General features: G+C 45.3%; 3 protein-coding genes across 4 annotated transcripts; 1 reads left to right on the top strand and 2 right to left on the bottom strand.

Moving 5' to 3' along the window:
- The first annotated feature begins 29 nt into the window (after positions 1-29).
- Positions 30-3,648, top strand: LeuRS-m (Leucyl-tRNA synthetase, mitochondrial). Its single transcript, XM_002060020.4, has 4 exons — positions 30-254; positions 305-2,096; positions 2,156-2,397; positions 2,456-3,648. Exons 1-4 carry the CDS (start codon positions 165-167, stop codon positions 2,942-2,944), a joined length of 2,613 nt encoding a protein of 870 aa, XP_002060056.1. The 5' UTR covers positions 30-164; the 3' UTR covers positions 2,945-3,648.
- A 706-nt stretch (positions 3,649-4,354) lies between these two features.
- On the bottom strand, positions 4,355-10,317 carry LOC6636553 (leucine-rich repeat-containing protein 49). 2 transcript variants are annotated; one of them, XM_032435619.2, is made up of 3 exons: positions 9,377-10,317; positions 8,408-9,316; positions 4,355-7,736 (listed from the first exon to the last, which is right to left on the bottom strand). In XM_032435619.2, exons 2-3 carry the CDS (start codon positions 9,168-9,170, stop codon positions 4,828-4,830), a joined length of 3,672 nt encoding a protein of 1,223 aa, XP_032291510.1. In that variant the 5' UTR covers positions 9,171-9,316; positions 9,377-10,317; the 3' UTR covers positions 4,355-4,827. The 2 variants fall into 2 exon arrangements, with proteins under 2 accessions (XP_032291510.1, XP_032291511.1); XM_032435620.2 differs by having other exon boundaries at positions 8,408-9,311.
- Positions 10,318-14,191: 3,874 nt separating this feature from the next.
- Positions 14,192-17,036, bottom strand: LOC6636554 (uncharacterized). The gene is made up of 2 exons (XM_002060022.4): positions 16,661-17,036; positions 14,192-14,656 (listed from the first exon to the last, which is right to left on the bottom strand). Exons 1-2 carry the CDS (start codon positions 16,796-16,798, stop codon positions 14,315-14,317), a joined length of 480 nt encoding a protein of 159 aa, XP_002060058.2. The 5' UTR covers positions 16,799-17,036; the 3' UTR covers positions 14,192-14,314.
- Between the last annotated feature and the right edge of the window lie 9,569 nt (positions 17,037-26,605).

Raw genomic sequence — 26,605 nt, 5'->3', positions numbered from 1 at the left:
CCAAAATGTTTGCATGGAGAACCACTTTGCTGAAGATAACTGGCAACGCTGCGTCATTGAACAGCTGCAGCCTCTGAACATTGCATTTTAATTTGTTATTTAATACTTGCTAAACTGAACAAGTTGATGTTTATGCGAACTCTTATCAATTAAAACACAAAAATATGCAAGCTCTGAGGCACAATCGCATTTTGCCTGGATTTCAAATCAACTGGTGTCGGCGACTGTTGACACAAAGCTGCACGGGCAGCGGGGTAAGCCGGTAAAACAAACTTTGCACTAAATAATTAGATTTTTTTTTTAGCAATTAGAGCTGACGAACGAGGTGAAACATCGCATCGAAACGCACTGGAAAGAACATACGAATAACGCGCACTTTGACACCAAGCAGGCCGCAAACAAATACTATGTGCTCTCCATGTTCCCGTATCCCTCGGGCAATCTGCACATGGGGCACGTGCGCGTCTACACGATCAGCGATGCGGTCGCACGTTTCCAGCGCATGTGTGGCAAGAATGTATTCCAGCCCATTGGCTGGGATTCGTTTGGCCTGCCCGCGGAGAATGCGGCCAACCAGCGAGGCGTTGCGCCCGCCGATTGGACACAACAGAATATTGCCCAGATGAAGCAACAATTGGAACGCTTGGGCTGCTCCTTTGACTGGGCGCACGAGCTGTCCACGAGCAGTCCGCAGTATTACAGGTGGACGCAGAGCTTGTTTCTGATGCTGCACAAGCACGGGCTAGCCTACCAGAATGAGGCGCTGGTCAACTGGGATCCTGTGGATAAAACCGTGTTGGCCGATGAGCAGGTGGACGCCAATGGCTGCTCTTGGCGTTCCGGAGCCAAAGTTGAAAAAAAACTGCTCAAACAATGGTTTATACGCACGACTGCCTTTGCCAAACAGCTGCTGGACGGCCTGGACGATCCGCGGCTGCGTGACTGGCGAGATATTATAAATCTGCAGCGGCATTGGATCGGCGAGTGCAATGGTTACGCTTTTACGCTGCCTACCTCTGCTTCGAATCTGCTGCGCGTCTGGACTGCCAATCCCGAGCATCTGAAGGATCCGCATGCATTCCTTGTGCTCCGCAGCAAACACTTTCTAGCGCAATTACCCGATGCGGATCAGCTCAGCGTGGAGAATCCCTTTGCACAGACCATACTTCCGGTTTTGTTTCACGATGAGTCCGAATTTCCCGCACACTGTGATGTTTACCTGGCAGCGCCCAGTTTCCGTGCCGAGGATCGCGAATTGTGGGACAGGCTCGGGCGGGCTGTCGGCATTTCTGGTAAGGATGAAGCCCACATCAATCCCGGCAACTGGGAGCAGCTGCGCAAAGAGGTGCTGCAGGCGGCCAGTCGACTCAATGTGGGCGGCTATCGCGTCTCCTCTAAGCTGCAAGATTGGCTCATTTCGCGCCAGCGCTACTGGGGCACGCCCATACCCATTGTGCACTGTCCCAAATGCGGTGCAGTGCCCGTGCCGGAGCAACAGCTGCCGGTAACGTTGCCGCCGCGCGATGCTGACAAGGATGCGCTGCGCTGCGAATGCCCAAAATGCGGAGAGCCGCAGGCGCAACGGGAAACGGACACCATGGACACGTTCGTGGACAGCTCCTGGTACTATCTGCGCTATCTGGACGCGCACAATGCGAATGCAATCTTTGATGCTGCATTGGTTCAGAACTTTATGCCCGTAGATCTGTACATTGGCGGCAAGGAGCACGCCGTGCTGCATCTCTACTACGCCCGCTTTATGAATCACTTTCTACACAGCTGCGGCCTGTCACCCACAACGGAGCCCTTCTCGCGCCTGCTCGTCCAAGGCATGGTCATGGGTCGGTCCTTTCGGGTGAAGGGCAGTGGACGCTATGTGCGCGAGCCGGAAGTGGAGATTGTTAATGCCAAAAAGAATCAAGCGCTGCTCAAGGCAACCCAAGAGCCGGTGGTCATGAGCTGGGAAAAGATGTCCAAGTCGAAGCTGAATGGCGTCGAACCGGACGACATGTTCAACGAGTACGGCACGGACACGACACGCCTGATCATCCTGGCCGATGTGGCGCCCACCTCTCATCGCAATTGGTCCAGCGCCAGTGAGTTACATTTTCATATAGATAGACATGGCTTATCTTTTCTGGGTTTTTCCTCTCAGCCTTTCCGGGCATACTTAACTGGCAGAAACGCCTGTGGCTCACCGTGGAGGAGTTTCGAGCGGCACGCGAGGCGCCCTCAACGGACCTGGTGGACACGGGCAGCGAGGCCTTTCTGGCCGAGGACGCCAAGCTTTTTGATGCACGCAACTTTTATGTGAAAGGCGCCACCTTCAACTATCGCCACGCGCATCAGCTGAGCGTGGCCATCTCTAAGATGCAGGGTCTCACAAATTCGTTGCGGGTGAGTCCAGCAGCTGTCTCCTCTATTTACCCTAACAATCTTCTTCTTAAATTCCCAGCGCACGCCTAAACACATTCAGCGGCAGGGCAAACAGTTTGAGCGCGCCTTGGCCGCGCAGCTCATCATGCTGGCGCCGATGGCACCGCACTTTGCCTCCGAGCTGTGGTCCAAGTTTGTGGCGGTGCCTGGTCGTCTGAATGCCGGCAGCGCGGAGCTGCAGTGGACGCAGGATGTGCTGGCACAGCGCTGGCCAGACGTGGACGCCGCCTACCAGCTTGATCTGAGCATCAAAGTCAACGGATACGAGAACTGCGTCATTAAGGTCGCGCGGAATCAGCTGGACCAGGTCAGCCACAGCGACGCCATGGACATTGCCTTCAACACGCACTCGGTCACCTCGTATCTGATTGACAAGAAAATACGTACGACCAACTTTGTGCTCTACCCGGGCATCGAGGCCATACTCAATATCTACGTGGACAAGCTGGAAAAGACCCAGAAGCCAGTGAGCAGCAGCAGCGATGCGGGCAAGCTGCACGCCGAATAGCCAAGAGACAACCAAATGTTAGGGGTAGGCTAGAATAGTTTAAATTGCATAGAATTTGCATTTGCTTAAAGAAGTTATTTCAGAGCTGAGTTGAATTTTAGGGCTAGCTTGAGATAAACCTTTGTGTAAGCCGAGACGACTCTAGTTATGCTCTTGCAGAGTATTGTAAATTGTTTATGCATTGTGAAGTCAACTGCTTTACTTTTTTATAAAGTTTATAAATTCCTGATAGAGTTGATATTTATATATAATCTAATTCCCGTCTAATTCCCGATAAAAGCTAATAGTTATGTATGTCCGTCTGCTTCTATGTAAACTACGCTTAATTTTAATTCATTTATATTTTTATTGCCAGCAGCTATATATGGGTATACTGACCTAATCGAATTATTATAAAATATTGCTGCCAAGGCAATCTTCGGCAAAAGAACACAGAACACAGATTGTACAAAATATCTTTTTATAAACCTTTCTGTTTTTATGCGGACTAGTCTCTCAGCTTCGAAGCTATCGACATGAATCTTTGCATACGTCCCTCTGGCTCGTTCCTTTTAAAATTATACGAAGTAAAATCAGCAACCCGAAGCATCAGATCATTAAAACATATAGGAACAAATGGTTATAAGTATATCTGATATGGGAATCTCTAAAGAGAGTAGCATCATATTAAACAATAACCTTGAACCTGAACCTTGTATAAAATATTTTATTCTATTATTTTTGATCTATTTGTAACAGTCGAGTCGAATAGTCCTCGTCTGTCTGTTTCTTGCTGGGGTCCAACTTTTTACTGCGAGAGCAGTTCAGTTGGCCGGTTAAGACCATTATCATATAGCTGCTATGGGAACGATCGGTTATAAATTTAAGAGCCTATTAATTTTTAAGATATCTTGACAAAATTCGGCTTTTTTAAGTATCCCTGTGCGGTTTATAAAATCTGTTCCATTTCGAATATCTATATCATAAAGGAAGAATCGGTTAAAGAATGAATTAGTTATTTTTGTGATTCTTTCTCTTTATAAGAAGTCGATCCCAAACCCGCATGTCAACAAAGGGTATTTCATCTGCGAATGGCGAAGATTGGCTTTCCTTCTTGTTCTTTTCTCCAAATCTTATATAAATCTATTATCAAAAAGAATCCTATAGTGACATTCGGTAGATCTTAGAGTAATAGAGAAATACTAAACAATAGTAATTCTGCAAGAGTATTCATATCTTTGGTAATCCAAAGTGTATTATTTTTCGTTATTATTGTAATTTATTATTTAAGTTTATTGTTAAATTTATATAAAAATTGGACTATATATGTGCAGGCTTGCTGCCTTACAAGAATTGGTTACATTGGGGTTATTTTGGGGGTAAATGCCTAGGATCATGGGAATAAGGTTAACTTGTTTTTTGGATGCCAATTCTCCACTAAAAGCGTTTAAGTCTAAAACAAAACATCTACAAACCTGACGCGAGCAAACACTGCTCCAACTGGGAATTCCTTCTAGTGGGATTAAGCCTGAAGTAGAGTCCTGCCTTACGCATACTCAAACAAATGTTCGGTGCGTTAATCGAGCTTCAAGCTCGAACATTTCGGTTGAGTTCGAACTAATCATTTTTGTGTTTAGCTCGAACATGTTCCAGTCGAGTCCTTCATCGAGTCAACCGAAGCGTTTTTGAATACTCCAACAAATATTCGGTGCGGTACGAACATTTCGTTTGGGTTCGAACTAGGCGTGTGTGTTGCAGTCGAACACGTTTAAGTCGAATGTGTTGTATAGCAGATCAAACGTCGGTTCGCTTAAGTATCCGAGTCTGATTTAACGTCTGCAAGACTCTAGATCTTTAATCACAGTTCTAAATTGGCCCTTGCCTGGCAGTTGGCCTGCTCCGTGTCACTTCATCAGCTCGGCCATCAGATTGCGCAGATAGACATCCAGCTGGGCATAATCGAGCAGCGTATTGCGCACAATATCCAGCAGCATGCTTGGCCAGAGCGTCTCCAGCTTGTGCAGCTTCTCGACAGCGTTGCAAGTATTCTCCAGCAGCAGCGCGAAGTGCTGCCTGCCTCGATCCCGGGCACTGGGCGCCATCGCAGTGTGACCACCCTCCACACCAGTTGTCGTGGTTGTCGTCTTTTTCCACTGCAATGCCTCCTTGCCGACGACCAGGCGCAGAGATTTGTTTTCGGGCCGTAGCAGCCACTCCTTGGGCGACAGCTTGCTGGCCGTGCAGCTCTCGTCCAGTCGCAACCGCGCCAACAGCGGCTGCAGCATGCCCTCGGGCATGGACCACAGTACCAGATTGGAGAGACCCGTGTACATGGCATTCGCCTGCTCCGTCTCCTCCTCGCTCACGTCCTGGCCATTGAGCTGCTTGAGACCCCAATGGGACAGCCTGTAGATGGCATAGGCACGCCAGTCCGGCTTGCCCGTGATGGCATTGCCCTCGGCATCGATCAGCAGCGAGCTGAGACCTTGCAGCTCGGCCAGCGCATTCAGCTGGCCCAAGCTCATGATGTTCGTCTCTCGGAACACGAAATGCTCGGCATGCGGGAAACGTATCTTAATCCTGCCTAGCATGCAGACAATGCTGTTGAAATTGATGTAGCTAAAGTTCAGGGTGTGCACATCGTTCGCCTTCGCTGGATTCCATTGCTTGTCGATAAAACGGAGCGCGCCCTGCCCATAGATATTCAGGTATCTGCCGCAGATCTCTATCAGATAATCGCCGCCCTGCTCTCGTTCACGCTCCGCGGCGCTCGGCTTGGACACGGTCATGGGTGTGGACGTGGCTGGTGATGCAGGCGGAGCAGCTCCTGGCGCCGCCGCCTTGCTCTGCGGCGGCATCAGGGAGACGACGTTGGCCACATTGTTGTGGCTCTGCTTGGCGCGTCCCGCGCTGTTGGAGCTGCTGCTGTTGCTGGCGCTGCTGCTGCTGATCGTCTGGGAGCGCACTAGGCTGCCGGTCATGTAGCGCTTGCAGCCGGGCGTATTGCCCCGGTTCATCTGCAGGCCCAGCTGAGCGATGGGCGTCGTTTGGCGCAGGCGTTGCTTGCTGTTGCCGCTGCCGGGACAGGTGCTGTTGGTGGGCGTGGCAGCAGGTGCGGGCAAGGGCAGCGTCACAGTGGAGGGCGGTGGTGTTGGCGTGGGCGTGGCAGCGGGCACAGGCGTCCCGGTAGCGGGCGGCGTCAAGGTCAGAGCGGGCGGCGTGGAAGAAGTGGATGGAAGAGGAGCAGGAGGAGGAGGGGGAGGAGCTGGAGGAGCTGTACTCAGCTTGTTGCAATTCTCGTCGATCTGTGGCTGGGATAACTTTAGCTGCCGGCTGGCCTCCTCGTTGTCCGTGCTATAGCAGCTAGAGCAGGAGTCCACATTGGGTCCCAGACTGGAGGCCGTCGACGAGGCGTCCTCCCCCTCCAGCTTGGGCTTCTGCTGCGCAATGAGCGGGAGCTTGAATAGCGCCTGCAGCTCGGCGAGCTCGTCGCGGGGCTGCTCCGGCTCCTCGGCGACGGCCGCCTCGTTGGACTCATTGATCTTGGCCAGCTCGCTCGTCAGCTTGCCCTTGGGCCTGCCCAGCGTTTGCTGCGAGCGTAACAGCTCCCAGTTGGTGCGCGCATTCGAGATGACCTCCTCGCGCCGGCTGCCGTGCGTCGCTAGCGCCTGCTCCTTGTGCTGGCGCCAGGCCAGGGCGGCACGACGCACCTGCTCCGTGATAGGCATCTGGCTGAGCGACTGCAGCAGCGGCAAATGCGAGACCAGAAACGATACACAATCCCCGGCCAACGAGACGGGATTATTCTCGATGGTCACCTCCAGCAGGCGGACGGCACGCGCTATGCTGGCCATATCGTCGACGCGATGCAGCTCGTTGTGGCACAGCCAGAGCCGCTCCAGCGCTAGCAGATGCTGGAAGCCATTGATGCGCCGCAGCTTGTTGCGCTTTAGGTTTAGCTCGCGCAGGCAGCGTAGCCCGTGGAAATCCTGCTGATTGATCTGCCGGATCTGATTGCCGGCCAGATTGAGGGATTTCAGCTGATGCAGACAGCTGATCCGGCTGCCCAGGCTGGTCAGCTTATTGCCGTGCAAATCCAGCACGCGCAGCGTCGCCTTCAGCGCGGCCAGGCCACCAATGTCCGTAATGCGATTCTTGCCCAGCAGCAGAACCGAGAGCGAGGGTAATCCATCCAGATTGGCGATGCGCTCGATCTGATTGTCGTAGAGATCCAGGAAGACCAGCTGATGGAAGATGTTGCCGTAGCAGGCGCTCAGGCTCAGCTGTTTGTTCTTAATGCTCAGCTGCTCCAGCTGCGAGGAGCTAGAGGCCAGACTGTGCGGCTCCTCCTCCTCGCCAGCTCCTCCTCCTGGCCCGCCGAGCGACTGAACGCTGCTCTCATCGCAGCTCTGTTGCAGCTGCAGCTCTGAAGTCCTCGCTGCGCCCGCCAGGGGCAGGCCACCGCCCTGCGCTCGGCGGAGCAGCTGGCGGCGCTGCATCAGCTGCTGCTGCAGGCTGTTGGACACAAAGCTCTTCGACTTCTCCAGGCCGTGGCGCAGCCGCAGTGCCGGCGGCGGCGTCAGCTGTGCCTGGGCATAGTTGAAGCCCCGTTTCGTTAGCTTGGAGCGATATGCGGCGCCGCCATTGATGGCCACCGCCTGGGCCGTCAGCGGGCTGCCCGAGCAGGGACTGCCCGAGTTGGGCGACGACAAACGCCCATTGCTCACATGGCTCATGGTGCGCGTCAGACGCGAATATGTCGCATGTCCACGTAGTCCGGAACGCGGCTCCGGCGCGCCTTTACTGCATACACCTGAAGATAAACGGGATTTAGTTGAGTTGACTTTATTGGCTACACTTGGATAAAATTCTTGTACTAAATCTTATCTTACTTATAAAACTTATAAGAACTCTAAATATAAGTGACTATAAGTTGACTGACTGAATAACTGCTTAATTGCTTTATCGATTGACTGCATGATTGACTATATGATTGATTGACTGACTATCAAATTGATTAACTAACTGATTGATTGCTTCACCGCATGACAATTGATTGGCTGATTGTCTGACTGCTTGATTGATTGACTGATTGTCTGACTGCTTGATTGATTGACTAACTGATTGATTGATTAAGTGTTAGAGTGATTGACTAAATGACTGACGAAATTGATTGACTAATTGACGGACTCATCGATTGACTGTGTCACTGAATGACTCATTTACTAACTGATTGACTGGCAGGCTGACTAACTGTCTGAGTGATTGACCGATTGATTGCCTGACTGACGGAATTGACGGACTGGTCGAATGAGGGTTTTTTTTGCTGACTGACGGACTGACTGACTAAATGATTGATTGTTCGATGGAGCGAATTGATTGATACCCGAGCGATTGACTGATTGATTGGTTGACTGAGTAACTGAAAGATTAATAAACTAGCTGCATGAACCACTGTCATTTTAGTGTGCCATTTAAACTTACTCTGGTTGCTCTGCTGGCTCTGGTCGCGCGGCGTAGGCTGTGGCTGTGGAGCAGGCTGTACCACTGGCAGCTCCTTGGGAATGTGAAAGGTGTTGATCAGATTGTGCTGCAGCGAAAGCAGCCGCAGGTTGGGCTCCTGCTCGAATATGGGTATGGCAGTTAGACCTCGGCGATCGTAGTTGATGCGGTCGGGCAGCTCCTCCCGCTCCTTGGCCAGACGCTGTATGCGACAAATCCCGTTCGGTTGGGGCGTGACAATTGCGCCGCTGACCAAAGTGCCGCCCGTGCTGCCCACCAGCGTGTGTGGCGTTGCAGCGGCGACAACAGCACCAACAGTTGTTCCAGAGGAGGCGGCGGCAGATGTTGCCGGCCGACAGCTGGTGGAGGCCGCCGATGAGGAGGTGGACTTGGAGCGCTGCCGCGTGACGGTGCCGCGCTGCAGCCGATGCTGCGCCGGAGCGTAGCTGCGCCGGAGTTGCTGCGGCTGCTGCTGCTGCTGCTGCTGTCCAACGAGCAGCTCCGTCGGAGGCTGAACGGCGACTGGGATGCGCTTCTGTATAACATGGTGGCTGAGGGTGCTGTGGGAGCGGCCAATGGGACGCCGGCGCAGACGTTGATTAAAACTAGGAACAAACGGTTCGATTTTCAGCAAAGATGTTTGAGGTAAATAGTTTTGTTGCGGTTGTGGTTGCACTTGCGATTGCGGTTGCTGCGGCTCGGGCGGCTCATCGTTTAGCATGGAACGGCCGGGACATTTTGCCATGGAGATGAGCGTGCGACGCCGGGCAATTGTTGCCGCCGTAGCCGTGGCCTGGCCCGTTGCCTGCGTGTGTTGGGCTTCCACCTTCGAGTTTCATAATCGATGCGGCACCACAGCCACGGACATGACAGGAATCGATGACCTCTATCCTGACGGAGTAAGTGCATCTCGTTTTTAAATGGAAATGAAAGCCAGATTCTGTCACTTACCCGGAACTGAAAGTGTTTTTTCTCTGCTGCTTGGCAGTTATCTAATTTTTCGGTTTCGATTTCAATGACAATTCGATTGGCTCCTCTGTTGCTCCTGCTGCTGCTCTGTGGAGCACCTGGTCTGCTCTTGTCCTTCTGTTTCAGTCTTTTGAGGTATTTGTCGTCGGGCATCGGGGCATGTTTTATTAGTTTGTTTATTCGGGTTATACATATGGCAAATGGTTGGCGCGGTTGCCATAGACCTGGCCCAAGACAGGGCCCGTGCCCATAGATAGCTGCCTCTCGCTCGCACATCCTTATCGCCGTCCCGCTCGGATATTAGGCTTTGGCTCTATTGCTTCGTGATTTCAGCTATTAGTTTGTTTATTTAAAGCGCTTTTGGGGCGACTGACTAACAGACAGGCAGACAGACTGGCAGTCAGACAGACAGACAGTCCTACAGTCAGTTCGACTCTTAGCTGACTTCTAAACATGCCAAAACATTCTTTTCAGCTGCTTGCATTTTCATTGGGCGCTACAAACTATTTTATGGGGCCTATCGGCATTATATATATATTATACATGAAGGGGGAATCGGTTTCTCTTTGGTATTATATTGTCCTTCGCAACTTAAACGATTTGTTTGGGCTTTAAATTACATATTAAGCTAGCTAGAAACTCGTTAAAACAAGAAAAAACTGTTGTCTGTCAAGTATCGAAGTCTAAATACCCTGAAAAAATACCATATTTACTATATATATTAAAAAAGCGAAGTTGAGGGATCGAATTTTATGAAAATATCATTTTAGGAGAGGAGCGCGGGTAATTTCTGGAGTATTCAAAAGTATTTCGAAGGTCAGACATTAAAAAAGCGAAGTTTAGAGATCCAACCTTGAGCAAGCTTAATTTAAGCCGAGCAGTGCCGGGTTATTTCTTGTTTATTATAATAGCCGCGCCGGGTAATTTCTTTAGGATTATTTAAGTATATTAATTTAATATATTTATAAGTATATTAAGTTAAGATAATGGCAAAAATAATATACTTTGTCTTATAAGCATTCCGATTTCGAAAGATAGATATAGATATGATATAGAGATCCGATGCGGCTAAGTTAAGGGTTTTTTTTATAGATACAACAAAAAGAATCTCAAGAACTACGATCTCCAAGTCTAATAAATTAGCTTACACACAGGCCTGCATGTGAATATTGACTCGACTGTTGGCACTGATCAAAACTATATATGAATATACTTCTACTACGCTCTTCAAGCGTGGAATAAAATCCACTTAAAACTTATAAGAAAAGGTACTTAAATGTTGAACTTTAGCTAGATTTGCATTTCCCATTTCCTGTGGCCAAAATGTTAAGCGTTCACAGCGTTCACCTTGGCCGTGCAAACTTAAACCAAAGTCGTTTGCATTAAAAACATATTTTGTGGTTATTCCCATTGTTTTTGTTGTTGTTATGACTGTTGCGGAAGGAAACAGTTTGAATTGCGTATACCAACTCCCCACGACTGTGAGAGAGGGGGAGGGAGGGGCGCTTTGAGTGAAAGACACGCACATAATTGGCTGCCAACATAATGGATTCACGTGCCAGTCGGCTGTCTGGCGGCTCTGGCTGCTGCTTCTTCTTCATATGCAAAAGTTAAACGACAAACGCAGCAAGTGCGAGTGAGAACGCAGGCGAGGCATGTCCATTCGTCAAGTTTAGACACCAAAAAGTTAGCACGCACGACAGTGTAGTCAAGTCTCAAGCTTGAGTCAGACAGAGCGAGAGAGCAAGAGAGAGAGAGACAGAGAGAGAGAGAGAGTGAGCGAAGGACAGGAGCGAGGGAGGGGGGTGCACTTCATGCTGCTGCCAAATCAAAAGACACAGACAACAATTCGAATTTAATTGTTGTCGTTAAAAATTGGCAGAAACCAAAAAAATCTGCTGTGAATGTGCGTGCATTGGCATTTTATGGCCAGAAAAATGGCAAAACCAATAGAAGAAGAAGAAGCAAAACTAGCCAAAACGAGCAACAGGAGCTGCCGCAATGTCTGGGCTGTTAATTGCAGTTGCACAAAAGGGTTCAATAACTCGACTGTTGATTGGCAACCAAGGCAAGTCGGCAGGCAAGCCAACAGCCTAGGGGGGTAGTGGGGGGTGTTGTGCTGTTAGCCAGGTTTAAGGCCGAGAGCACGCTAATTGTTGTTATTGTTGACTGCGTTCAACGAACTTTCCGACACCTGCAACAAGTGCCACAAGGATTTTATGGCCTTAACCTGTGAGTGGAATGTAAGAAATAAGTTGAGCAGATTCTGAAATTTGTGCAAGACAAAACCTCAATTGATTGTGAACTGAAGCCATTGTGAACTTTATATTTTCTCACAAATTAAAATTTAATTTATTTTGTTGCCAATTGATATTAAATTGGTCCTAAATAACCTAATCTCCGAGTATCTACTTATAATATAATATTTAAATGAAATAGTTAAAATTCAGTGATATGATGTTTTTTCCTCCATTCGTTGAAGGCAAACACCTTTTCGTTGAGTTTAAAATTATGTAAGAGAGAGTGAGCGAGATAGAGTGAGAGGGGCAGGGGAAGCGCAATGAAAAGTAAACATACTTGTGTTATAAGATTAAATCCACAATCAATTGAAGCCACATAAATGACTGCACAAACAGGAATCAGTTACAATAATATGGCCAGATTATTTAATATTATCGGCCGCAGAGAAAAGAAACCTCCCTTCTTCAAGGAAATTCCCTCCTGCAAGCAAATACCCACCAGTTGCGCTCTTGCTTCGACTTTGCCGTTAGCTCAGGTGTTCTGCAACGCTTTCGAGTTTAAAGTTGAAAAGTTGCGTAAAGTTTTCAATTGTTGGCCGTTGCATTTGTCGTGTATTTAATGCCAGTCCCATTGATCGGCCGCGCCTTTGGCTTATGCTGCCCGCACTCCACCCACAGCGAGCAGCCCCGCTTACCCGCCCGCGGGGTTAACCGTAGCTGTTTCGCGCTATTTGCTTCTGTTGTTGACATCCTTTTGGGCCATTAATTTTACAGACTTTTGCATGGTTAAAAGCCCCACGTTGTTGGCTTAATTGTTGTTGCTCTGCCGTGCTCTGCCGTGTTATTGTCTGTTCTAGATAAAAAGCCAGCAGCAGCAGCAGCTCGGCTCAACCTTTGGCCCGCTGCTCCTGCTGCTCCCTAAGCCCCGTTCCCGCTCCCCTCCCTGCGGTGCACATTTGTCAGCGTCTGTCAACCTTGGCGATATTTTCACTTTCGCTCTTGTCTTTGCGCGCTCATTATCTCAATTGTTTTTTTTTTTTTAATAATTATAGCGCGCTGCTACAATTGTCCCTGACCAACACACACACACACACACACACATACAATTGTTGAGAAGAACCGAGTTGATAAATTGCGGGAACAGCAGAGAGTAAAAACATTGCGAACAAATGCAGACAGTAAAAGAATGCGTGCGTGTGTGTGTCTGCTTGTGCCTGCGTGTGTGTGTGTGTGCTGCATGTGTCTGCGTGTGTGTGTGTGTGTGTGGGGGCTGTGTGTCATCATTAGCTTTTGGCGCTCTTCATTGGCCCCAGCGCTGGAAGAGCAATTTAATCAGCCTGGCAGCGTGCAGAAAAGCTGATAATACCGTTATGAATAATTTACACCAAACAAAAGCATTTACACACGGTCATACACACACACACACACACACACACTCTTACGCACAACAACGCAGACGCGCTTTATTATTGTTTTACTTCTCTGGGTTTATTTATAATTAATAACGCGCCAGCAACAGTAGCCAGAAAAAGTAAGAGTACTCCAGTAGTGAGTAGCCGGCCAGCAGATACCCTGCACACAGCATTGTTTTAGTCCTGAGGATGGAAATGCCTCCCTCTGCATGTCACAAACGTTCACAGTCGTGCATTATACCCTTCTTTCCCATTTCCCAATAGATTCCGGAATACCCTGATACAATAAGAAGAAAAATGTTAGCAATAAAAAACGACGGCACGTCGAAGCTTAAATACCCTTGCAAAAATAAATGAGTTTTTTATAAAAATGTTTTATTACGACAGATTGCGTTTTATATAGTAAAATAATATGTTACAGCTTTGCAGATTTGATGGGAAAATAGTGAAGCTCGCAATTACCAATTTTGAAAGGAAATTCTTTAAGAAAAAATCCAAAGTTCACAAGTAATAAATTTTTGAGCGATGCCTTATGCAGAAACTTGGTATAGGTATAGCTAGGCATATTATATATATACATATTTAACCAATTTTGGCGAACAACAAAAAAGGATTTTTTATGCAAAAACTTTTTTTTTACCGATTATTCCTTTAGAGTTATATGATATTTATAATATATGATTTATACATTTACTTCAACACTTGTATAAAATCTACTATTTATCAAGAACGTACATAAATAAAAAATGGCAAATGACAAAGCGTTACATATTTCATGACCAAATCATAATACCCTCTTGCAAGGGTAGAGCAGCTGTGGTCTCTTTATATTCACTTTCTCCCTTTGCTGCTGCTGCTGCTGCGCCTTGCTCAAAGAATCTGGGCGTGAGGTCAGTTTAATTAGATGCGGTAACCTGTTGCGGCTGCCGGCTATGAGGCGGAAGAGGAGGAGGGGGGGGGGGGGGGCTATGTAAATAGTCTGCGTCTCAATCTTAGCCACAGTCGCATGTCAAAAGCAACGCCGCAAAAATCTTGAAAGCGACGCCTGCGGTTGAAAGGGGGGCGTGGCAAAGCTGCCGATTGACCGCAGTCAATTAAACGGCAACAGAAACCGCCAACACGCAGCTCTCGACACTTATTGCCTATCAATATTTAATATAAATATATTTGGTATTCCTTGACAAAGCATAAAATTAGAATTTCAATATCAGATAAATATATAAAAACACACACACTCACACACGCACACACACGCATACACCTGTAGATCAACTAACGCATGTTCCTTTCGTGGATCTAGTTCTGGTGAACCACCAGAGCTTTGAACGTCTTGTCATCTTGCTTGCACTTATGCCCGACTGCAGAAGCAGCAGCTCATCCTTGGCACAGGGTGATTCCGGCACAGTTTCGGTTGTGTTGAGAATTTGTGCGACGTGCGCCTCGTCGATTGTGCCCTTGAATATGAGAGGATATGGCCACTCGTGGCAGATGGTGGGCCCGTTATAGTTGCGCAGCGCCTCGATCAGGCTATCCAGGCGATGCACCTCCGCGTAGTCGTCGTTTATCGACCTCACCTCGTCCAGCAGTGCGGCCACATTCGACTCGAGCACCTGCAAGGCCCGCGAGAGGTGCGAGAATGAAAATTAGATTAGCCTAAAATCGCTTAGTTTGCTCGATTTGCTGTCGGTGTCAAATGACCGGGGCGTTACGCTCTCTGACAGCCCCGATGGGGGGACTCGGACCTAGAACAAGTCGGAGTCCAGTCGAGGGTGACTGCAAGGTAATCTCTCTACTTGGCACCGAGTTTTCTTACACACTCACGCATACACATGGATTTATCGATCTCTGTTTCTTCTCATTTCATCCAGATTTTCACTTGACGAACTCTTTTTCTATTGGTTCGATTGTTTTGAAATTTTCAGGGCATAAAGCTGGCATTCAAATATGTGTGTATCCTAAAGTGCAAGGCTGGACCCCATATATTTCTCGAAATATCCTGAATTTATTTAATATCCTTAATTTATTTAAGTTGAGGGTGAGTACGATCTCATTTTATACTCATTTTCATACAAGGAAAAATTAACTCTTCCATAACTTTTGATCTATTAGTTCGATTGCTTTGACATTTTCAGGTCTTAAAGTATATGTATTTCAAAGACCAAAGCGGGTTCCAATATTTTGCTCGAAAAATTTCGAATTTTATTTATTTGCGATTATTTCAGGAATATGCAAAAAAAAAAAAAACTCAAGCTTTATATCTTTAGGCATTTTTATGTCGAATCAACTGATTTTTGTTTTCCCGGTCACGCTCAACTCTATAACCAATTTTTAATGAGTGCAGGGTATAAAAAAGGTATCATGTCATGTGCATTCGCCGTTGACGGCTCAGATTTCAGTTGGCCAAAATGCATGCATTGTCGTCCATTTGCTTTTGTTTGTTTGCTACCAATTAGCAAATTCTGTGAACCACGCAAACTAAGCTCATGTCAAACTATATGTCAGTATACATGAACACCCCCACCCCCACCCCCGTCCAGGCACAGTGGAGGGGGCTGGGCTCACCTGAACTCAGGTGTGTGCAGATTACAAATTTGTAAACAAGTTTATTATTATTCCATCAGGTATGTGAACTCTCATAGCTTCGGCTTAGTTACCCAACAATCAACTATAATGTCGAGATTATATAGCTGGTATATATATATTTCGTAACCCGAATAATGGCCCATTGTCTAGACTGGTAATCGGTGCAGCCAGCTGTTCCATTTAGTCTAAAGTCGGCCCCAATAGCCCGCTATAATTGCATTAACTTGTCCGGAATCTGTGTCGCAACCGTTAACAGTTACACTTACTCTGGCGGGGTGTGGCAGGGGGCATGCGTTTACGACACTTTCCACAAGCTGATAACAGCTATTAGCTGACAGCTGATAGCTGAAGTGAAAGCCTAAGGACTGATAACTGCGTCGAGTGTAAATAAAGCACATAAAGGAGCTAAGCCGAAGACTGAATACCCTTATATGGCTTTGACCTATGCAAATGTGTGAGTAGAATGCGTTAGATAAGGTTATCAGGGGGGAACAAGAAGTTCTTTTGAAGCAAGTGCTTAGTTTTTGACTGATCGGAGCGATATGTCAACTACATTATATAGGAGTAGATGTTGATAATAAATTAAAAAACAAGTATTTTAATGCGGGAGCTTCATTTGTGCAGATTCCTACTATCGATTGGTAATCAAAAATATTAGAAATCGGGTTCATGACTGTAGCCTTACAACTGAGAGACTAGTTAGCATAGAAACAGACAAATGGGCAGCTCAACTTAAATGCTGATCAAGAATATATACGTCTATCATTTAAAGGGTCTTTCTTCCATGCGTCACAAACTTCACAACATATTCATAGTATCCGCTGTAAGGGTATAAAAACAAATTAACAGTTGAGCTGTCTGCCGGGTTTGTCATATCAATTGTCGAGAGCTTTCGACAACAAATGTTATGTGCAGCTACCTCTCACTCGCACTCACACCTTCTGCCACTTTCGCTCCCTCTCTCTCCCGCTCATGTGACACGAATTACAGTTTAATGTCAAATGCGGTTATTTTTTTTTTTTTTCAATTACCAAAAATTCAATGTGCAAATTAATAACACAATTTAAAACTTGACGAACGCGTAGCCGCAAGCTCTCAACGCTGCGCAGCAGCTGTCGACGTCGCAGCACGGCGCTGCCGTCGGTCGTGGGCGTGGGCGTTGTGGGCATGGCCAATGTGTTGCCCTTTTGTTCGTTCGATTTGCAGCGGTCCAGTGACAACGGCCACCACTGTACCCACAGTTGTCCAATTTTGTTCGCGTCTCCGTTTTACATAGCGCTAATTTTATAATATTTTCCGTAAAATGTTTTTCCTATTTCGCTTTGCTTTTCGCGCTGCAGCTTTTAGCGGTATTTCGTTGTGTTTTGTTTGTTGTATAAAACGCGGCCGCTCGGGCTCAGCGCTCGGCGTTGACTGGCCAGCGGCTGGCGTAGCGGTATCTAACCATACGGCGCAGCTATACGTAGCATATATGAGTACACAGACAGAAAAACTCAAGCGTTTTGTGCAATAATTTAGATTGTCTAGTTTTTAAATTGCGTTAAAAGCGGTAATAATTGTCTCTTGGGGAAAAATCTTATATCGAGTAGGAAAACACTTATTTTAAGTTTAATTTTGGTTTGTTTTTCAGGCTAATTAGGCTTATTATAAAAATGAAATAGTTTAGCATTCACTTTGAAGACTTTTAAACAAATTAAGTTTAATTTAAGACCATCAATATTAAAATCTTATTTCGAGTAGGATTTAATTAATTTTATTTATTTAAAGAATGGAGTAGTAAAGTATTAAAAACCTTGAAAAGAGACTAATGAAGTCGTACATGAAGTCTAATTGGTTCCAATTTGAACTAAGTTTAGCTTTATCTGTATTCAAATGAATATAAAAACTTAATTGTTCGTATATCAAGAATTCCCATATTGAAAAAATATTAAAAAATATCTTATCAATTTCTCAATTCGAATTGCACTTAATTCAACCATTTTTTGCTTAATTTCCACTACAAATCTTGTCATTAGCTTGCCGCATTTCTCTCTGTGTAGGCTCCGTGCGGGAGGCACTTCTCTGTCGCACTTTTTGTTTACGTGCGTCGAGCAATAATCAACGACAACGAGAATAAGCAGAGAGTCGGAATGCGAAAGTAAACCTGACGGAAAGAGTGAGGGAGGGGATGAGAGAGAGAGAGAGAGATAGGGAAAGAGAGGGAGAGCGTAAAATAATTAGCCAACTGAATTAATTTTATATCTGCCGCCTCGAAGTATGCTTTAATTGCAATTTAACTTGATTATTTATGCATAATCCAAATGGAATTAAATCTAAACTATAATTCTATTCTCTTCTATTACATTTTCTAACTTCACACTGATTAACCTGTAATTAACAAGCATTAATTACCTTTCGCTAGCAGTGAAAATTACAATTACAATTTATATTGACAAATTCTTGATAAAATTTGTTTATCAACACATCAAAGATCTGGCTTTAAGACATTCGAAAATAATTTAAACAATATTTTCTGTTTGTAAAAATCTTTACTGTGTACAGAAATAATACAGAAACAGTTAACATTCACAAATGGTAATCAGCTCTGCAGCTGTTTGCGTTCCCATTAGCGGGCGCCCACTGTACAGCTTCACATATGCCGCCCGAGAGTATGCAGCGCAACTTTGCGTAACCGTATTCATGTGCAGCCCGAAAGCATGCAATGATTTTTGATCAGCTCTTTGTATGCGCTGCAAGCAGGACTCTTGCTTAGCCATTGTTTGGGCGAAAGCCAAGCAAGCGCCAGCTGCTGGCCATTAAAATTTTAATTTTGTGCTCCATTTGGCGCGCTGCCATCTTGACTCTGGCAATCCAACCCATGCAAAGCCCTTGGCTTGAGCGATTATGTTGATGTTGATGACCGGAACGAGCGCAGGTGGGCGGCAGCGGCAGCTTACCTGCAGGTTGCCTTCGTCGATAATACGCTCAATTCAATTTGCATATTCAGTTGTCCAATGAAGCGAAGAACAGCAGCGGCAGCAGCAACACACGGAGAGGATCTCCACATCGGTTTGGCCAAACAAATGCTTTTTTGCCAGCCTCTTTGGCCACTTGCAACCGGCGCCCAAATGTGCCGCTGACAGCACGGGCCACGCATGAGCTGCAACGAGCTCTGGTAAAGGGCAACAGCAACAGCAACTGCAACTGCTTCTTCTCACCTGCTTCGGCTCCTCACCTGCTGTTAGTCCATTACGCTAGCAATTTAACTTGCGCCACGTAAACATGATTATCATCTTGAGTGCAACGTGTGGATTCGTGTGGAGGCGTCCCCTCCACCCTCCACTCCCAACTTCAGCAACAGTCTGCGTGTGCGTGCAATTGAAGTCAACCTTGGCCAGGCGGATGTTGGCAACAGGCAACGGGGTTTGGCACTGGCAACTGCTTAAGCTGAAGCTATTAGCGCGTGTTTTGTTGTTGCACTCAAAGAAAAACCCGAGCAATTAGAAGGAAAGCTCAACGAAAAACGCTAGAAGGTTTCTCTTGACGGTTCAGAACAAAGCAACTTTAAGATTCGCTTCAATACCCAGGTATATGAAAACTTTCGATTTGGAAAAAGACCTAGAAGTGCCGAAAGTCGGGGACAAAGTGCGGCTGGAAAACCATCCTAATCATCTGGCTAGGCGTAGAATTAGAGGAGTCCGTACGCGAAGCATATTGCGAAGGTCTCACCCAGTCGATCTGCCAGATCGATTTATATAGTCACACTTTGAAATTTGTATAATCGACTTAGTAAATATTCACATAAATTTAATTTAAGTTGTTTCTCATAATAACATGCAAGAAATGTAGTTTAAATTTTAAAAAATAAATGTTTATGTTTAGAATTTAGATCCGCGTTTTTCGCCAAGTGTATTGTTGATGTTGCTCAGCTCTTGCCTGGTTGAGCTGTTTAACAGCTTGCAATCTGCTTAAAACTGCAATTAATTTAAAGGTTTTTGTTGTTGTTGTTGTTGTTATTATTGTTGAATGCGCCAACCAGCCCCAAACCAATCTCAGCTCCAATCTGAGTGCATTTAAGCGCCCAGCTCTGACGTGCCCGCCTCTAATTGAGCTTGTCAAAATCAGCTATAGTTGGGCTAAAAGGCTTAACCGGGCGGCCAAGACACATGTTCGCCGGTTGGTAGCTGTTTAAGCAGCTCCGTGGTGGCGCCCTCTCACGGTGGCGTTTCCCAGTTGCCCGCGGCAATGTCACGTACAGCGCCGCCCACCAAATAATTGGGTGATGGTGCTGGGACAGGGAGGCAGTTGCCGCCTGGCTGGCAACAGCCACCCAAAAAAAAAAATGACAGCAACCGAATTGCAACAGAAGTTTGATTAATTTTTGGGCGTGTACTTGCTTAAATTTGTGGGCGTGGCTGAAGTGAAGCAACACCATTTTAATACACCAGTTGAATACTACTTAATAAATGCCATAAGCGAGCCGGGCAGCTCGACGGGACGACAAGGTATGCGACTGCAACGGAAATATGAGCTGGGCACTCTAGAGATGCTGTCTTTTAAATATTATAGAAAATATCAGACAAAATGAAGTTTTCAATTGATGTAGTTACTTAAAATTACAACCTATTTCCTGCTCATAGCCCAAGCTTATTAAGAACCCCAAAGAAGGAAAGATGAAGCTTTGGCTATTGTGTGCATACTATTGCAATTCAAAGCTGAGTACAGGGTATCTGCTAGTCGACTAGAGTACTTGCTCGCTCACTTGCCCTTTAATTTTTTCTTTTTGGCATTGCAAAGTAAATATCAAATACGAGCACAGACAACATGCGGCCAGGTCGCACAGACACAACTGCAAATGCACACATACATATATTAAGATAGCAGCACACACACACAAGCACACTCACACACACACACCAACAAGCACACGCACAGATAGACAGATGAACTCGTACTCAAATAGAGGACCTCACAAAGTAGCGTTGACAAACCCATTATCAGAAAAACAAACCGGAGATTAACTTGGCAAAATGTCTGTAGATGCCATAAAAAACGCAGCAGAGGGGCGCATAGAGAGAGCAGGGCGAAAGAGAGCGAAAGAGAGAGAGAGATAGTGAAAGAGAGAACGAGAGAGCAGGCGAGAGTGCGAGTGCGATAGCTAAAGCAGGAAATCCACAAGAGCAGGCAAATTCTGAATAAAATATGAACAGTGCAGCAACACAGACACGCACACATATACATATACACACAAACACAGACATAGAGAGATCCGCATATGGTCTGGCAGCACTGTAAAAGTGACACATGAGCGTAATAACAGCTAAGACCTTGCAAAGCATCAGGCAGTCAACAACCACTTGCCAGGCAGACTCAACCGTTCAGGGGCGGGGCAGGGGTCGGGGGTCTGGCCTGGCCGGACAACCCCGTTTTTTGGCCGTCGCCGTCGTCACTGCACTCAACATGATTACAAATTATAACGTCTGAGCAACCGCCGGCAGTTGTGTGTGCAGCAGAGGCGGGCCTCAAATACCGCCCATAGGAAATATAATTCCACGACACGGGGATTCGAGCAAAGGGGGGCAGCGGGGCAACCGGCTCCGGCTCTGACTGCGTCCGGCGTCCGTGAACGTAGTCAGATTTTGGTGTACGCATCGCCACGCCGTGGTGGTTGGCCAGACATGCCAGCCAGACGCAGCCCAGAGCCGGCGGGGCCCTGCAACTGGTTGGTTGGTTTAGCTCTGCCCGCTCTCTGCCCGCTGTCTCTGCCGCCTTCGCTCCCCCTCGCAGGCTGTGGCCTCTGCCTCTGCCGCCGCCCGCTTCCGCTGTTGTCTCAAGCTTAGATAATGCCGTTAGCATTTATTTTTCTTGTTGCAGTCACAATAACTTAATTATGTATTGGCTGCAAATTAATGCGAAATCTTTTCAAAATGGCTGCCGTCGCCTTTTTACGCAAGCCTAAAAGCAGGCAGCACTTTTTGAAGCCAAAATGTTGCACTGTAAAGTGAAATGCCTTTGCTTATGTCTTATTGGAGTCTGAAAAAAGGGTTCAGTATTGAGAACACATCCCGGAATGAATAAAGTGTATATTCTTTATCAATATCAAAAGTCTTTACAATATAGTCATGTCTGTCTGCCTGTTACTTTGCAAAATAGTCAGCATGAGAGGGAAAGAGAAAGACTTCACATCCTTGCAGAAAAAAACCTTTTTTTTACCAAGTTTTGTTTCTTCTAACAACTTAATTTTCATTCAATTTTAGTGATTAAGCCATTTACTATATAATATAATATATCATTAATCTATATACCTTTATAGTTATTTACGAACTTTTGAATTCAAACTTCTTTTTTTCCCTTACATTTTTGAATCTAGAAACAATCAGACGGAGCTAAGGTTTCTGTATAAAGAGCTTCTTCCATATAAACCTATTTAATCTTTGACACTTTCGTTCCTTCCCCTCTTTGGTTTAAATTAACTGATTTCTCCAAGCTGCATTTAAACAATTTTCGACTATAGACTGTGCTCTACCATTAAGCACAGCACCTCGACAATCTCTGTGATTAACTCGTTTACTGCAAAATGATTTAATTGAATGCCCTTTTCAGTTTTTTACAGCCAAGTCATAAGCCTTCTTTACTACCACATATTACTGCTTATATAGTGGAAGTAGCATTTCTTTATTTTTATAGCCAATTCCAGGGACCAGCTTCTGGCACGTGGCAGCGCGGAATTTCTTTCAAGGCGCAAGGTCAAGGCAGTGCAACCCATTTGCTCAGTGGGCGAACCTGGAACCCTACAGAGACTACACACACACACACACACATGCACACGCGCGCACACACACACACACACACACAGCAGCAGCGGCAGCTAAATCCTTTTTGATTAAATTCAATGTTTTATATCCAATACGATGGGCGGCCATGTGGGCTGTCCCATAGTCTTTTGGTCATGTTAACATTTTATATCTCTTTGAAACGCATTTTTCTTAACACAATGCCATTTTTATACCCTCAACTCATAGAAAATTGTTATAGAAGGTAGGCTGGCCTGGCGTAAGATATGTAACGGGCAGAAGAAGTGAGTCGATCTGTCTGCCAGACTTAAAAAATATAAGAGCTAAATAAATAAGACTTGGTATATAGTACATAGTTATTCGCCACATTATCTATATACAGATGTTTCACATTATGAATACCTCTCCCATTCTTTCACTCACTTTGAAAGATCGATTCTACAGATTATGCCTTATTCAAGTCATGAAAAGTATATTAGGATCGAGCTCCAAGCACTCAAAAATATATTTTCCCTCTAGGACCAAAGGGAAGCATAATGAGAATGAGAATAGAATGAGGCTACAATGTTTGTACAGGAAGCTTATCGCTGTGTTGAGGGTATCTCCTACTCGAGCAGTAGCAACTAGAGAGCTCTTGTTTTTTGCTCATTTCACCCACACACGGACTCCGACTGTCAGGCGAGCAGACATAAAACAAAATGGCCAAGCCAAAAGTGAGAGAGAGACACTGCCAAAAGGAAAATAGATTGAAGTGTAATCATGGTTTTGAACTGCGGCTCGGCCATAGATTTAATCCTAGCAAACGTAGCAAAACACAAAATGGCCATCGAAATGAGAGAGAAAGTGAGCGTGCGAGTCAAATATATATAAAACAAAAGGCATTGTAATTGAGGATGTCGACAGAGGGGCGGAAAGGGGTAGGGGCACGAGTCGACCCTATATGTAGATGGAAAAGTTGGCTCAGGCCGAAGACGATTGCTCGTGCGGCGCTGCTTATTCCGCTTGACTGATTGAAGCGTCTTTGTCTTTGCCACAGGCACAAGCCGAAGCAGGAAGTAGACAAGTGTGTGTGCAAGTGTGTGAGTGTGTGTGTGTGTGCGAGTGTGTGTTATCTAAGTTTGTTTGAATAAACTTAAGCGAATGTTTTGTAAGAAGATTTCCTTTATTGCCAAAGAGTGAGTCGACTCGAACTACATACACGATAGTTCGAGGAGTCCTGCCTGAGTCCTTGTGGCATGCAAACGTTGACACTGCAGCACTTAACCGCGCCCCCCCCCAGCCCACCCTCGCCTGTGCTGTACCTCGTGTGAGACGCTTGGCGTTCACTTTTGCATGCTGCTTGACGATTGCGCTGGCTCTTGTTAAACGAAGCTCCAGTTCCTTTTGGCTCGGTTGCCTATAATGCCACATAATGCCAAATCGATTGTAAGCTAAGAAAGGCGGACGTCGAGCACTTCAGTGCCAGTTACTGTATCATAATAAAATGCCTAATTTTACCAATTCAACATTTAGCCGGACATTGGAGATGCGAATTTTAGTTCCAGCTTGGTGAATAAGTTTTGTCGTTCATTTATGAGCTGCGAACTATGTTCAGTTGAACGAGATTTCTCTGAACTTTTTCGGGTCTTTAATCCAGTTCAATTATCTAAGCTACATTTTTTCTAACTTTTTTATATATACTTTATATATACTCAAGGTATTTTCATACCCTATATAACCATTAAAATTATAATCTTTAAACATTCATAAGTCATTCATTTGTGAGCTGTGAATTATTATCAGTTCGTCGCTGAACTAGATTTCTCTGAGCCTGTGCGGTTCTTTCAACCAGTTCAGATTTCTAAATTAAAGTTTATTATTATTCCAAATATTCTTTATAGATACTTAAGGCATTTTTTTTCCCTTTAATGAAATGAAAACATTCATTAGTTGTTCACTGGTGAACTGTGTACTATGTTCGGCTCATCAGCTGAGTACGTGCCCTTTAAGCCAGCTCACTTTATAACTAATATATAGAAGTTTATATATTTTATAATTTTACTTATTGAGCCAAGAACTTAAGCATATGAACTTATATGAACTTGTTCAGTTCCTTAATTCAATTGAGTTCTGTAATGTTATCTCAAGCGAAGACCCAAGAATTTAGAGATATTTGAAGGTTGTATACTTTCAATAATAATAAAAAAACAACTGAAAGAATAACTATACCGTTTTTTTTTATGAATAGAGGCTAGCTGGTTTATGATGAACTAAAGAAACCTCTTTACGAGGGCAAACTGAATGGAGTAAAACTTTCATAAACAATTGAATAGCTGAAAAGTTTTTTCATATCATTCTGAATAAGTTTAGTTGTTCATTTTAGTGACTCGCTCATTTGAACTTATGCTGAGCGAAATGGCTCAACTCTGTCGGAGATGAAACGGACCCACAGAGAAACAAACACAACCAACAAGACAAACCGAACAAACAAAGGCTTAAGTTCTCAACCGGTCTGCGTCTTCGATTTTCAAATAATATTTAATGACCGTAAAATTATAGTATAGTATGGTACATTTGAATTCTGTTGCCTCCACTGTTGCTCTGTGCATTCGTTTAGTTTTTATGGCCAGACTTTGTGCAATAATCGTTTTGTGGTCGGCGGTTGACATTCGGATACCAAAACTGATTAGCAATGAGTTTTAAGGAATCTAGCATGGTTCATTGTCTTAAAGAATTGGCACTAAAACTACAAGTGGCAATGGATTCATAGGGAGACAAATCAATTGAGTACTTAATGCTAATTGTTCGCTTAAATGAAGTAATTTACTTTGAATGTATTGACTATATAATGTGCATATATTCCAAATAGCTTGCTTTTACAATTTGTGCACTTCTTGGAGGATGAGGTGTCTTTTGGGCAACTGAAGAACGAGGTTCTGGTTTCTGTTGTCTTAGCCGAAGGCTGCCGATTCGATTGAGACATGTCCGTCTGTCCCGGTTCCCTTTCCACCCATTACATATGTAGTAATCGGATCGACCTACTATATAGCTGCCATAGGAACGATCGATCGAAGGAGGACTTCTATCATAGTTAATCTATCATCTTAATGAGCTCTCAAAATGAAAACTTGTCAGGTTTAGCCACATGAGTGTGTATTTTCTTTCAACTCCTACTTGAAGGCTGTCCAAGCGAGAGAGAGAGAGGAGGTTCTGGCCAAGTGTGTTGTCTATTTTCAATAAACTCAACTTGTTATTGCTGGCTGGTTCGCTTTACACTCTTTATAAATATATATAATATATTCAACGCACACATCGGACAGACTCTTAAAAGTGGCCATAAAGCAAATTGTGAAAAATTATTGTGTGTATAAAATTTAATGACATGTCAAAAAGGATATCCGGCATACGGCCATTGCCGTTGACAAGCAGCACAAATGGCGGCGAACTGGGGCAGGGAATGGGCGTCGCCTCCAACGTCAACGTCAACGTCGTCCTCCTCGTCCTCGTCGTCGCCCTTGTCGTGGTCTTGGTCTTTGTCCTTGGGGTTCTGGACCTTGTAGTCGTGGGCGGGATATGTAATGTGCTGTAAGTCCTGTTACATATGATGCTGAAAATTTTAGTTTAGTTGTCGTATTTGGTATCTGGTATTTACTTCTTACTTATACACACATACACATACAGAAATAGAGAGAAAGAGAGAGGAGAGAGAGGGAGAGAGAGGAAGAGAGAGATATAGAGAGAGAATGTGGCACCAACACAAACATAATCAAGCGCAACTTTATTATTTTGTCGAACAACAAATGTTTTTTATACCCTAAGCCCATTGGAAACGGCTTAAATGGGCATCATATTTTTGTGCTAAAATATGCAACAGGTGGTGGGAAGCACTAATAAAATATATATTATATATAGTTGAAGACTTGGTTTGAATAACATGACTAACAAATTAAAGATATTTTTCTGAAATAACAGCTTGCATGCACTCTTGAGCATATTTTGGGCTACCTAGGGTATTTCCTAGTCTTGTCTTGGAGACTCAAGCATTCGTACATGTTTTGTATGGGTTACTTATATATCCCCAAACCAGCTCTTTGCCGCAGTCTTTGCCGCACCGCGTCTGGCCCACACGCTGTTGTGGTCTTTATGGCCGTCATCATTACGCGTTGCCTTTGCCTTGGCCTGGCCGGTTTGTTGTGGCCTGTTGTATGGCTGAGCTGCACATTT

The sequence above is a fragment of the Drosophila virilis genome, chromosome 3, assembly GCF_030788295.1.
Source record: "Drosophila virilis strain 15010-1051.87 chromosome 3, Dvir_AGI_RSII-ME, whole genome shotgun sequence".
Classification (NCBI taxonomy): Eukaryota; Metazoa; Arthropoda; class Insecta; order Diptera; family Drosophilidae; genus Drosophila; species Drosophila virilis.
Note: the sequence above shows the minus strand (reverse complement) of the source record. Positions and strands in the feature narration are given on the sequence as shown.

Excerpts from the sequence above, each read along its gene's own strand:
- LeuRS-m (XM_002060020.4), top strand. The coding sequence starts at position 165 with ATGCAAGCTCTGAGGCACAATCGCATTTTGCCTGGATTTCAAATCAAC. Across the intron at positions 255-304 it reads AAAGCTGCACGGGCAGCGGG|CAATTAGAGCTGACGAACGA; the intron begins GTAAGCCGGTAA and ends TTTTTTTTTTAG. Across the intron at positions 2,097-2,155 it reads TCGCAATTGGTCCAGCGCCA|CCTTTCCGGGCATACTTAAC; the intron begins GTGAGTTACATT and ends TTTTCCTCTCAG.
- LOC6636553 (XM_032435619.2), bottom strand. The coding sequence starts at position 9,170 with ATGGCAAAATGTCCCGGCCGTTCCATGCTAAACGATGAGCCGCCCGAG. Across the intron at positions 7,737-8,407 it reads GAGCCAGCAGAGCAACCAGA|GTGTATGCAGTAAAGGCGCG; the intron begins GTAAGTTTAAAT and ends GTTTATCTTCAG.
- LOC6636554 (XM_002060022.4), bottom strand. The coding sequence starts at position 16,798 with ATGCCCACAACGCCCACGCCCACGACCGACGGCAGCGCCGTGCTGCGA. Across the intron at positions 14,657-16,660 it reads ATTTGCACATTGAATTTTTG|GTGCTCGAGTCGAATGTGGC; the intron begins GTAATTGAAAAA and ends CGGGCCTTGCAG.